Source organism: Eumetopias jubatus, unplaced genomic scaffold (genome assembly GCF_037043125.1).
Source record: "Eumetopias jubatus isolate StellerSeaLion01/CBP00866 unplaced genomic scaffold, mEumJub1_p1.0 scaffold_1, whole genome shotgun sequence".
Lineage (NCBI taxonomy): Eukaryota > Metazoa > Chordata > Mammalia > Carnivora > Otariidae > Eumetopias > Eumetopias jubatus.
Window position 1 is genome coordinate 214,529,285 of NW_028274807.1, and position 12,972 is coordinate 214,542,256.

The 12,972-nt window shown below is 51.9% G+C and overlaps 1 protein-coding gene across 2 annotated transcripts in view; it reads right to left on the minus strand.

The window, feature by feature from the left end:
- Positions 1 to 543: 543 nt before the first annotated feature.
- SAFB (scaffold attachment factor B) overlaps positions 544 to 12,972 on the minus strand; it is a 36,100-nt gene continuing 23,671 nt past the window's right edge. Inside the window, exons 10-21 of one of the 2 annotated variants that reach the window (XM_028126206.2) lie at positions 12,189 to 12,338; positions 12,029 to 12,111; positions 11,541 to 11,680; positions 11,277 to 11,365; positions 9,082 to 9,188; positions 6,910 to 7,200; positions 5,656 to 5,793; positions 4,766 to 4,808; positions 1,861 to 1,979; positions 1,439 to 1,539; positions 1,008 to 1,074; positions 544 to 874 (exon numbers count right to left, since the gene is read on the minus strand). In XM_028126206.2, the coding sequence (XP_027982007.1) occupies positions 745 to 874; positions 1,008 to 1,074; positions 1,439 to 1,539; positions 1,861 to 1,979; positions 4,766 to 4,808; positions 5,656 to 5,793; positions 6,910 to 7,200; positions 9,082 to 9,188; positions 11,277 to 11,365; positions 11,541 to 11,680; positions 12,029 to 12,111; positions 12,189 to 12,338 (1,458 nt within the window). In that variant the 3' untranslated portion in view covers positions 544 to 744. Of the gene's footprint in view, positions 875 to 1,007; positions 1,075 to 1,438; positions 1,546 to 1,860; positions 1,980 to 4,765; positions 4,809 to 5,655; positions 5,794 to 6,909; positions 7,201 to 9,081; positions 9,189 to 11,276; positions 11,366 to 11,540; positions 11,681 to 12,028; positions 12,112 to 12,188; positions 12,339 to 12,972 lie in introns of both variants that reach the window. The other variant, XM_028126205.2, reaches the window with a different exon arrangement.

Genomic DNA, 12,972 nt, shown 5'->3' on the forward strand with positions numbered 1-12,972 from the left:
GTCTGTGGCTGACCTGGGGAGGCAGCACACTGCTGTCAGATCTTAGCCCGCTGGGATGCAGTTCCACTTAGCAGATCCTAGGAGTCAAAGCCACAGATGAGGGGAGTTGATGGGGGGGCATGGGGCCAGGGAGTGTGAGCACCGGGGATAGTTGGGTTGGGGAAGGTGAAAGGTTCTGCAGACAGAGGTCAGTAATGGCTGCAGAGCAGTGTGCAAATACGAATGCCTCCGAGCTGTACACTTAAAAGTGGTTAGAATGGAAATTTCATGTTCTGTGTATTTTACCCACGTTTAAAAAAAGCACAGCGGCCTGTTCAGCAAGGGCTGGGTGCGTCCTGGACATGGAGGCAGAGCGTGGGGGCCAGAATCATCTGAGGTACATCAAAGGGCCCAGGAGGGTGCGCTGTCAGCAAAGGGCTTCTGGAAACCCTAACAGCCCCTTAAAGCTGCCCCTTCGTCTTTCCCTGAAGGAAGAGCCGTGGCTCAGCAATGCCAAATATAATTTACAGGAAGAGGCGAAATAAAAAGAGAAAACGCTCTAAATAAAGGGTATGTGAACAGAAACACATTTATTACAAAAAAAAAAATCAAAAAAAAACAAAACAAAAAACAACACAAAAACATTCACATTGTATTGAGCTACAATATGGCAGCAGATAAAAAAAATTATTGTACACAGTTTAAGATAACTCCTAACAGAACATACTCTTGTAGCCACGTGACAGAACACGGGGATCCAAGCACTTAGTAGCGGCGAGTGAAGCGGGTGTCGTTGGGTCGGCTCCCCCGGTTCTGTCCTCCAAAGCCCCCCTGCATTCCACCGCGGGGGATCACGTGGCCCCGCGAGGCCCCACCAGGGGCAAAGCTGCCGCGCCTACGACCAACACGGATCCCGAGTTACAGAAGCCCGAGCCCCGTGCCCCTGCCGGCACACTTTCTAAACCTTCTCCCAGGTGAGCCAACATGCAGAGGAGACAGTAGGAGGACCAGCAGCATGGAACACTTACCCTGACATCCCTCCCCGGTTCATCATGTGACCCGGCCCAGAGTGACCAGACATACTTCTTTCGCCACCTACAAAACAAAACACACGGTTCAAGCAGCGCCTCCGAGCAAAGCGCATGGAGATGAGGACACCGACACAGGGCTCGTGTGACTCCAGTCCCTCTCCCGAGCCACCCAGTCAACCCAGAACCCGAAGATCCCGGCCGAGGCATCAGCACACGAACCACACACACCCGCTGTCCTAAGTCGAGGCAGAGAGGAGTGAGCATCCTCCGTTCCACCGCCCCCCCCCCCACGTCCAGTAAGGGATGAGCAAGACCCTGTGGTCTTGGGGAGAGCAGAGAAAGCTCTTCCTGCCCTCAAGAAGCAGCCGGAGCTTTCCAGATGCTTCTCCACAAAGACAGACACACCCCGGCCGAGAGCCAGGCCTTACCTTGCCACCTCTTGTGGTCCCTGTCTATCATGCCTCCATCAGCAGCACCCTGCCACGCACGGTCATCCTCTATTCTTCGGCCATGGTCCCCCCAGTCACGTCTGCCCCTTGGAAAAAGAGATCTCTGATTTGGATTGCCCCCTTCTCTGCCTTTCACAGTGGGAGGGGTGGTGGGTTCTGGAAGGTGGGTTTAGCATTGTGTGTCCAGTCCCCATCGCTTTCAGGGGTGGGGGTCCGTGGGAAGTGGAACCTGGCTCTCCAGGCTGCTCAGGGCTCTGAGGCGGCCCAAGCAGAGGCCAGTACGCTGGGTCAGGGGGCCAGCCCTCATCTTTCCCTGAGACCGAGGGTCCTCAGTTGGACACATCAATCCTGCCAGAGGCACGTGAGGCCCGCGCAAGCACGGTGGGGTGCAGGACACAAACCTGGGTGGAGGAGGCAGTCCCCGGCCCTCGCTCATCCTCTTGTCAGAGCCGTATCCGCCCCACCCGTCGCGAGAGTCCCGCCCATGGCGCTCTGGTCCTCCGTGACGTTCGGGGTAATGCTGGATGTTAAAGAACCAGAAGAAAAAGCAGGCTTCGGTATCGAGCCTGGATCCCAAGGCCGTTGGGGCAACAAGCTAATAATCACAATGACAAGAGTTCAGAAGTGCTAAGCACTCGACATGTGGTCTTGTGCCACACAGGCCTTTAGCCTGCACGACAGCCACGTCCCCGAAGTCCGCCCAGGCACTAGTGAGGACAGTCGAAGAACAGAGTCACAGAATGGAGAAAGAAACTGAGGGCTGAGATCCACCCTAATCCAAGTGGAGAGAATTCAGGCACTAAGGAGAGAAGGGCACTTGGGCTTACTAACTGCCCTGCGCCAAGAACAGACAATCGTATGCCAGGTGCATGTGCTCCGGCCCCACAGAACCACCAGAACAAAAGGGCCACTAGGGATCCTTTACCACGACTCATCCTGGGCCTGACGCCCCTGGCCAGCCCACCGCCAGCCACCCTGGGGCCCCGCTTGTGGAAAAGGCTTGCCTGGCACAGGATACACGAATGCCTGACCCCGTTCCAGGCGCCATCTGAAAGAAGAATGGAAGAGAAAGCCTCCCATTCTAGGAAAAGCTTTATTTGTTTTAAATATTTATTTGAAAGAGCAAGCGAGCATGTGGGGGCTGGGAAGGGCAGAGGGAGAGAGAAGCCCAAGCAGACTCCCTGCTAAGCATGGAGCCCGACACGGGGCTCCATCCCGTGACCCTGAGACCACCACCTGAGCCCAAACCAAAAGTCGGACACTTAACTGACCGCGCCGCCCCCCAGGTGCCCCTAGGAAAAGTGGTTTGAAACAAATGCCCACTCATCCTCCCCCTGAACCCTGCCCCTGCTCTTAGGGAGCCAGTGAGGTGGCTTTGGTTCCACTGTTACTCTCACCGTCCCAAGAATCCAACCGGTGGCCCTGGCCCTCTCTTGGGCCGGGATCACACTGAGTGAGAAGACCGAGGAAGGAGTCCTGGTCATGAAGCCCTTGGATGGATGCGCCAACTGCCCTGTGGCTGCTCCCCGTCCGGGCTTATCTTACCCATTAAACCAGAAAGTCTCCGAGGCCAGAGTGGGCTCGTGCTCACACCAGGAGCCCTAACCACTGTGCTCCACCCCTTGCTTCCCCCCTGGCCTCTCGTTCCCAAATGTGTGCAGACATCTCCCTCAACAGAAGGGGGAGGCAACTGTACACGATGGACAAAATACAGCATTGTTCCTCCCAGGAGCAAAATTAAAAGCCAAAGCGTCCAAGAAAGTCAGTGCTGCCACATGGAGCAAGAGCTGAGCAAATGAGACCCCAAAATAACACTTCCATAAAGAATCTTCAAAACACACCAGCTTTTTAAAAAAAATCAGTCTGTGATTTAAACCACTTCCTTTACTTTTAGACAAACAAAAATATTTAATAAAGAATAATCGGGGCGCCTGGGTGGCTCAGTGACTTAAGCATCTGCCTTCAGCTCGGGTCATGGTCCCAGGGTCCTGGGATCGAGCCCCGAGTCGGGCTCCCTGCTCTGCGGGGAGCCTGCTCCTCCCTCTGCTCCTCCCACTGGCTTGTGCGCGCTCTCTCTAATGGACAAATAAAATCTTAAAAAAAAAAAATCTTTTATCAATAGCCTTCTAAAAACACAAAGCTGACAGAGAACACTTTTCAGATGAAGCCCACTTCTACTCTCCCTAGAATTTCACGACATAGCCATGCTCTTCCATCCAACCGACCAACCCGTGCACGGGTTCAGCAAGACCAGAAAGCTTGTGCCAGGGTTCCCCTTCTGTGTCCCCTGTCCCCACCTGCCATCCAGGGCAGCACTGGGGTCTTATTTAGGACAGTGTGCGAGAGGAAAAGCAGCCTCTTGGTATCAGCAGCGCTTTAGTTACTAACAACGATGGGCAAGGGGGGCCGCAGGGACCAGGAGCTCCCCATGAGGGACTACGCTAGCGTGGCTATCGGCCCATTTGGTCCCACTCCCCTGTGCAGGAGAGGAAGCACCCTCCATTTCCAGCTGGAGACGCACGCTCAGCACAAGTGCTGGCACCAGGATGCGACTCTGGTTCTGGTTCTAGAGCCTGGACATTTAACCACCGCGTTCAACTTTACCAAAGAGAAACAGAAGACCACGTGTACATTTAGCTGCGTGTCAGGTTTACCTCCAGGAGTAGAGAAAAAGGAATCATGTGAGGATTCCTCCGGAGGTGGCAGAGGAAGCCCCTCCAGCTGGCCGAGGAAGGCAGCCACCCCCAGCCGTGCCCTCAGGAAGAGGGAGGAGGGAGCCGAATGGAGCGGTCTGTGCTAGAGGCAGGGAAAGGAAGCTCCAGGGCGGCAATTCTGCCCAACGATGCCCTGACCACACCCTTCCCTCAGTCCGCCTGATCTTCCAAGTAAACCCACGAAAGTCAATGCTCTTTGGGGAAGTTCTCAAGCTAAATCTAAAACAGGAAAAAGAAGCCAATCAAGTCTATTTTCTGATGCGATCATCCCGCAGAGCGCGGGTGTGGCCAAGACTAAGCTGCTTTCCGAGGCTCCGTGGGCAAGGGGACCCAGTCAGCACAGCGCTGCTCGGCCCCTGCGGCCCTGGACTTGCACGTGCTCAGCTGTGCAGCACGATCATCCAGCAGAGCCCAACACGCCCAAAGCTCTTTAGCCGTTAGTACAGGGCATTATTATTCTTACTTAGAGGTGAACAGAACCTCAGGGTCAAGACCTAAAGAGGCTCCAGGATAAATGACTCCTCCTCCTCAGCTGAGGAGGGAGAATCGATGCCACGGCAAAAATGGGGTACAAATGGAGTTTCGGACTCACCTGTCCTTCCCTTTCTCCCATCATGGATCTTGAACCTTCTCTCCTGAAAAAGGCAATTTACGTAAAAACATTAGGGAAAGAAAAATAGGTCGGTTAGGCTCCCCGCAAAAAAACATTTCCCAATGGGCGCCTGAGTGGCTCAGTTGGTTAAGCGACTGCCTTTGGCTCAGGTCATGATCCTGGAGTCCCGGGATCGAGTCCCGCATCGCGCTCCCTGCTCGGCAGGGAGACTGCTTCTCCCTCTGACCCTGCCCCCCTCTCGTGTACTTTCTCTCTCTCTCATTCTTTCTCAAATAAATAAAATCTTTAAAAAACAGAAAACAAAAAACATTTCCCAAATGGAAGCTAGGTAATTCACGCTCTAATGGTTCAAGTGGGCCCACAAAACCTGGAAGGGCCAACCCTAGTTCTTCAGCATTCAGAAAAAAAGGAGAGAAGGGGCGCCTGGGTGGCTCAGCCGTTAAGTGTCTGCCTTTGGCTCAGGTCATGGTCTCAGAGTCCTGGGATCGAGCCCGCATTGGGCTCCCTGTGCAGTGGGAAGCCTGCTTCTCCCTCTCCCACTGCCCACTCCCACTCAAGGTCTCTCTCCAATAAATAAATAAAATTTTTCTTTTTTTTCAAGATTTTATTTATTTATTTGACAGAGAGATACACAGCGAGAGAGGAACACAAGCAGGGGGAGCAGGAGAGGGAGAAGCAGGCTTCCTGCCGAGCAGAGAGCCCGATGAGGGGCTCGATCCCAGGACCCTGAGACCATGACCTGAGCCGAAGGCAGATATCCAACGACTGAGCCACCCAGGCGCCCTGAATAAATAAAATCTTAAAAAAAAGAAAGAGGAGAGAAGAGCAGACAGCGAGGGGGCAGGGAGGGCCACGGGGGCCTGGCTGACCTGTCGACGGAGTGGTCAGGGTAGCGGCCCCGGTCCCTGTGGTCAAAGTCGTGGAAGCGGTCCTGGCGGTTGAAGTCAGAGTGGTAGCGCTCATCCAGGGCGGCCCGCTTTGCTTCTGGCCAATAGGCGTCGTCTCTCCTGGAAGAGGAAGAAAGGAGTAAGTGCAATTTCTCCTCCACTTTCATGACCTTTGAGGAAGTAGGTGAACCGGACCCTCAACTGGTCCTTGGCTCCTATTACTTCATGAGCTGAGAGGGGCTGGCAGGGGGATGTGGAATCCAACTGTAAGACTCCATTCTATTTCGTCTAACGTGCCCCGCTTCCCCTACACAGAACTTTGGTTTCCCTGACAGGAGGGCAGGTGGGCACACATGCACCTCTACAGGTCGCCTCTGGGAGTAGCACACAGCCTCGATCTATCAGGACAGCAAGCGAGAGCGGGGACCCCGAGCTCTCCTCAGCACATGGTCTGTCCTCCAACGTGGACTTGACCCAGCAGACACAAGTGGCAGGGCTTTGAGAAGCACTCGAAACATACGGTTTCAAAACACTTAGGACCGTAATGAACTCCCAGCATCAGTATTTTGCACAAAGGCCAAAAGTCCTAAAATAACTTGAAGGCCCTCAAAAGCAGTCTTGCTGAATATTACACGGGGACCTCTCTAACCCATGCAGTTGAGAAAAGATGAATACAAACTGTGTTTTTTCCCAAGTGGGGAGGCAGGTGGAAAAGCTTTGATCAGATCAATGCTGGGACTACCACCCCCGACTCCCAACAGCACGTTTGAAATCAGGCCTGTTTTTTACTGGGGCTAACATTTTAGTATTCACGTCACAAGAGCATGTCCGGGAAATAAAAGAATGTTCTTCGAATAAACCGGGTCACTAGAGTGACGACAAAGCCTAGAAAGGGGGCCCGAAGGATGGGTTTCTTGGTCTCTGGCCACCCACTTAGTACTCGGATGTCATGTGCGGCTCTGGGAGTCTGCACTCCTTCCTAGGGGGTTTGCACTAGGACTTGAACATGAGGCTTTACTAGACACTGCTTTGCGCAACCATTTCTCCACCGACCCCTCACCATGACTCATGTTCCTGACGACGTAAAGGACATCAAATTGGGCGGTAGCATGCGCTTGTGCTGCCTTTGAAACAAAACTCTCCCATTAACATGCTCTTGGGGCCCATACCCTAGTTCTAAACGCCCCAGGCCACCACTAGGGTGGGCTGAGAGCCGCTCCACTTAGCTCCACTTACCGGCCATCCACGTCGTAGGGCCTCCGCACCGCAGGCCGCCGCTCCTGCTCGTAGCGCAGCTCCTGCTGGCGCCGCAGCTCCTCGCGCTCGCGGTGGATGCGCTCCTGCTCCCGCCGCCGCTCGTGCTCCACGTGCATGCGCTCGCGCTCCAGCCGCTCCCGCTCCATGCGCTCACGCTCCAGCCGGTGCCGGTGGAAGGCCAGCCGTTCGCGGGCAATCTCCAGCCGCTCGCGCTCCTCCCGCTCCCACTGCGCCTGCATGCGCTGCTCCCACTCACTGCGCTCACGCACCCTGTGAGAGAGCAGCAGCTGGAGGGGCCACGGGCCACCCAGCGGCTCCCAAGCCGGGAATGCAGGCCCGCCCTGGGGCTCGGCAGAAACTCGAACTCGGGGCCGTGCCTCCCCCTACGGGACTCCAGCTCTCGCAGGCCCACTGACGAGAGGGCAAGGGCGGTAGCAGGCCTGGAATGCCAGCACGGGCCCCGCTCCAGCCACGTTCCTGCCCGGCGGGTCATTGGGGCAAAGAGGCGTGTGCACGTAGAGGGGCAGCTAGAATAGGAGCTCAGCCTCACTCTCTGAAATTTTTTCTGGAGCTCAACATCTCATTCCATGAAATAGCCCATTAAAACTAAGCAACAAAACATCCTTTTCATAGTGAACTATGTCTCGATGAAAACCTCTGCTTCCTAACCCGTGCGCTTCAATGAGTCACCAGGGAATGGGGCGAATCTTTGGATGCGGTTTTAGAAGTTCAGATGAGCTGACTGACCAGCGGGGGCCTGCAGCGGCAGCGAGAGGGGCCGGCAAGGCTGTGCGGGACCCCTGGCTGCTACTCTGTCGCTAGCGATAGCAACCGCACCCCAGCGCGTTTCTTCCTGGCGCCCCGTGCGGGTGACGGCAAGCAGCCAGGGGACAGGGCTGCCGGGCTGTCTCCCCCCAGCCCTGGCCACGCACTTCCAGATACATGTTTGTACCCGCAGAAGTGCATACTCCGGCCTCACTGTGCCCGTGGTCTGGACCAAAACAGCTACTCTTCTCCCGTGCACCCCAATGCCCAGTGAAGCTGAGCCACGCTGCATGGCTGGTGGCATCTGACCTGTCCCTTTGGGCAACTCTCCTTCTGTCTGCTTTTCCTGTCAGGTTGCTTTCGCCTTTGTTACAGTGATTTCAAATTGCGTTTATTCCCATCTCTGTGTCTTTCACGAAATGAACAGAAGTCATATTCTTATTCAGTCGACTTCTCCTTCCAACCCTAAACTCCTGAATATACTTACTTCCAACTTTATACAAGTGTAGACTTCGTGTTTACATTCAGTCACCAGTTTATGGTGGCTATTTTATCACTGACGTGAGCTGGAGACCCAAAGTGCTGTCTAAAGAACAGCTAAGTGACCTGAAGCTATTTGGGGGAGTCCAACCTTTTGTCACTAGTGAGAAATGTCCCTTTTGACATCTTACAGTTCCACACGCACATGGGTCAGGTGCGCAGCTCCATTTGCCAGTTACTTCAACAAAAGTGCCTTTTGCCTTGCCCTTGGAAGCAGGAAGCTTACCCCACCCCCCAACTCATTCTCACTCTGCCAATATTACTAATGATTTTTTTAAAACTCCTAAGTTGAGGGGCACCTGGGGGGGCTCAGTCAGTGGAGCGTCCGAGTCTTGGTTTCAGCTCAGGTCATGATCTCTGGGTCATGAATTCGAGCCCCATGTCGGGCTCTGCACTCAGTGGGGAGTCGGTTTGGTACTCTCTCTTCTCTGCCTCTGCTGCCCACCCACCCCCTAAAATAAATAAATCTTTAAAAAAATTTTTTTTTTTTTTTCCTATCAAGAAACAATTCAACTGTCATGACTCTCTCCCTGCATATGTTCCACTGTTTCTTGTTTTCCCTTTCTGCATCTTCTGGAGCACGTGTGGTATGTTTGTTAACAAGCACTACTGCACCAAGAAGGCATTCCAACTCCCTGCCGTTCCCTTGCGTAACCTTCAAAAAGAGATGGGCCTATCTGCATGAGAAGATCATTGGAAAAAAACCACAGCATAAAAGTCAAAGGAGCCAAGAGGTTTAAAGCAATATGCCACAGACAGGGGACTTTGGAACTATCCCCCTAGGATACGATTATAACAAGTCCAGAGATACAAGCAAACCAGTAACACTCCTGGACACGGACTCACCTACGGGACTCGGAGTCTCTCGACTTCCGAGGCTCTTTGACTTTATCAAAGGACACAACAGACCGCTTCTCTCTGCTGGCTGATTTGCGATCCTGGCTCTTAGAAACCTAGTTCACCAAGAAACATCCAGAAGTTAAAGCAGAAATGACAACAGAAGAATCAGGTGGGTCCAGGTCCAAGCATCCAAAATGAAGGCTGGAAATGAACACTAATGTTTAATGGAACAAGAAGGTAACAAGGTGTTCCCCTCCTAAGAAATGTCATGTTTTCCTTATCATAGTTCAAAGTCAGAGCCTCATCACCATGCTAAACTATCCACTGAGTATCTTCAATAGGGTCAAAATGGAAGCCCTTCCCCCACTAAACTTTTTAATGATCATAACCAATTTTTTAATACTTTGTCTTCTGCGTCCAAAATAGATTCCTTACTCTTCTTGTTCTTTCCCTAATTAAGTGCCCAACCATGGCTACTTATGTATATCGGAGAATTCCTGATTTGTGTAGTCACATTATTTTTATGAGATCTTCCCATCTTAGCCCTGGAGCTCGTACATCAGTTGTGGCCATTTTCCAATCATTTTATGTAAAATAAATGTAAAAGAGATCACATGTATTATAATATTAACAGAGATCATTTGCACAAACACAAACAGACTGAAACGTTCCATAACAAGCTTGCAGGAACTTCAATGGTTTGTCACCTTGCAGCACAGGGTAACATGGCAGGCCTTAGGCTGGAGCCTGGGAACCTAGCGCCTAGACCATGCAAATATTTTGTGCTGACCACCTGCTTTCCTTCTGGGAGTCAGGAAGTTTGTACCTGGCAGAACGCCTATGTAACCATTCCCTGATAAAACCCTGGGGTGCTGAGCCTCTAACAGGCTGATGGGCTTCCCTGGGCAGGAACAGTGCCCACGTGCTGGTACACTTTCAGGGCTGCGTGAGCTCACAGGCAGGAGCGAGCACAAGGGAGTCTGCACGGGTCTCCTGCACACGCTGCCTATGTCTTTTCCCCACGATCTGGATGCGGTCCTTACTGTACCACTGGAGCCAATCTTAGCTGGGAGTGCCCACCACAGGCTAAGCCCAGTGGTCCTTAAGAGTGAATCACTGAATGTGGGTGGCCTTGGGGATCCTGGCCCTGTATCTACCCAAGTTGCAAGACTGTCAAAAATTGCATTTATGGATATCAACAGCTGCCCAAGACCCTAATAGCAGGCAGAGTGAAGTGGTAGGAACGTAAGATGGGTCCTCTGTGACTTCTGTGCTCTCTCTACGGAGCACCCGCAAGGAGCAAGAGCGTGGGACTGAGCCAAAGTGGAGACCGGACTTAGAAAAGCAGGAAAGGCTGGCTGGGTTGTACAGGAGTTTAGGAATGCACAATGGAGAGCTACTGAAACTTTCAGGGGAGGCAATGAAAACAGCCACATACAGGCTGATTCAGAAAAAAAAAGCCAACCAGGGCGCCTGGGTGGCTCAGATGGATAAGCGTCTGCCTTCAGCTCAAGGTCATGATCCCAGGGTCCTGGGATCGAGTCCCGCATCAGGCTCCCTGCTCAGTGCAGAGCCTGCTTCTCCCTCTCCCTCTGCCATTCCCTCTGCTTGTGCTCTTCTATCTGTCAAATAAATAAATAAAATCTTAAAAAAAAAAAAAAAAAAGCCAACCAGTCCCATATTTGAATTTTATAAGACTATTGCTCTAACCCTTGAGCTATTATGGAACCTTCTCCACCACATCTCAATTTTAAAATTAGCTTTAGAAAATTAAAAAAAAAACAAAAAAACAACAACAAAAAAAAAACAAAAAACAGGGGTGCCTGGGTGGCTCAGATGGTTAGGCATCTGCCTTTGGCTCAGGTCATGATCCCAGGGTCCTGGGATCGAGCCCCGCATCGGGCTCCCTGCTCAGCGGGAAGCCTGCTTCTCCCTCTCCCACTCCCCCTGCTTGCATTCCTGTTCTCGTTAACTCTCTGTCAAATAAATAAATAAAATCTTAAAAAAAAAATTTCCTCATCAGAATTAGTAATGAAAGCTTTTCAAACTGTTTCTTAGAATGTCAAGATGTCTACAGTTTGAAAAGATATACCACCTTTCTTAAATTAAGCTCAAAAATCCCCTAAACTATATAGAAATATAAATGAAAGAAATGTGAAATGAAAAAAATAGTATACCCTAATTAGAAAATTAATACTCACTCTCTCTTTGGATCCTGATGTTTTGACACTAATAACAGGCACACCTTTAGATTTATCCATCACCACAGTCCGCTCTGTTCCTCGACTTCCTACAGGAAGAAAGGAGTTGTGTAACATAAGAAACAGGAAACACCCAAATTAGAAAAAAGTACTCAACTCTATGGAAAAGAAATCTAATTTGTGTTGCTGACTGACTACAGTAAACAATGAAGCACACCAACCAGAAAAAGAACAAACACCAAGTGGCATCTCTGGGGACAATACCTGATTTTGTAGTTCGAGATCGCTCTGAGGGGCCAGGTTTCTGATCATCTTGATCTTTACTCTTTTCTCCACTTCCGTCTTCACCTTTCTTAACGTCCTCTTTTCTATCAGCTTTATCTTCCCTCTTAAGGTTTGCAGACCTAAAAATAACGTCCCAGGACACACAGGCACGTTAGATCCCCTATTTAGAGCAAAGCAGGCACGACCTGACTCTTGCCCTGAGCACCACAGGACCAGGAGGCTGCCTGGGTTGGCATCGACAGGACGATGAACAACAGGGAGTCCCACCTGCTCTCCCCAAGCACCCCCGAAGAGTGACTGCAGGAAGGAATCATCTCAGCTACTGGAGGTGAAACCCTTCCACCAAACGTAAAGAAACGAAGGGATGAGGGGCCTTGCAGTCTCCCCCAGCTGTACGGAAAACATGCAGAACGGGAACTACAGAAAAGGACCACCTTGGCCACAGCTCCCTCACAGAAGAGCAGTACCTGTCACTGGTGCTGGACTTCTCCTTTTTCCCCTCACCCTCTCTCTTTTCAGAGGTTTTCTTCCCAGTAGGCTCATTTTTTGCCTGAAAAAGAGAACGAAATGCAAGTATTACCTTATTTCCTAAAAGGGTCACATCCCTGGAAGAAAACAGCCACTTACTTTTTCCACTGAGATCATCTTCCCATGGAGCTCTGTTTTGTGCAGGTGGTTAATGCATTTTGTGGCCTCTTCTGCTGTGGACATCGTAACAAAGCCATAGCAGCGAGCTCCAGGACTCCGGGCATTTGTCACCACCTTGGCACCCACCACCTCAAAGGAAAGCACACAAATATGGCTCAGACAGGAGCCCCACTACTGCCCCAACCCCCAGGTGAAATGAGCAGGGCATCACAGTTCACACTGCTTTCCTCGGATCCACGAGTCCTGGCGCCCTCCCTGGGGTGAGGACTGTGGGAGAGGCCCTGTTACCTGGTGCCTGACAAGTGGCACCTGACAACTAAGGAGGATAATGCTATTGCCTCACTGCGACTCCTCTGAGGCTCTGCCTCACTTCCGGCTGCTTCTCCTGGGCACCAGGATGGCAGTACAGAGAAGCATCGAGGAAGTGAAATACAAGGCAGGCCACTGCCGGCATTCCGTTAGCCATGTGGGCAGTGAAGCAGGAAGACATATCTGGAGATGGAGCCTGAGAGACGACACTCGGAGCAGTAACAAAATTCAGTGAGAGGTTTCTGGTGCTACAGGCACATCTTTACATGCTACTTACTTTTCCTGATGACCTCACAAGCTGAAGTTAGGCACCCGGGCTCAGGGGAGGTCCCCCATAAGCCAGTATTCATCCTCATTACGCCACACAGAGACTCAGACCCAAGGGAGTTTCCAAATGGGCTGGTTCCCTGACTCAAACACCTGAAGCCTGCAATGCACCAGAGACACTGGAGGC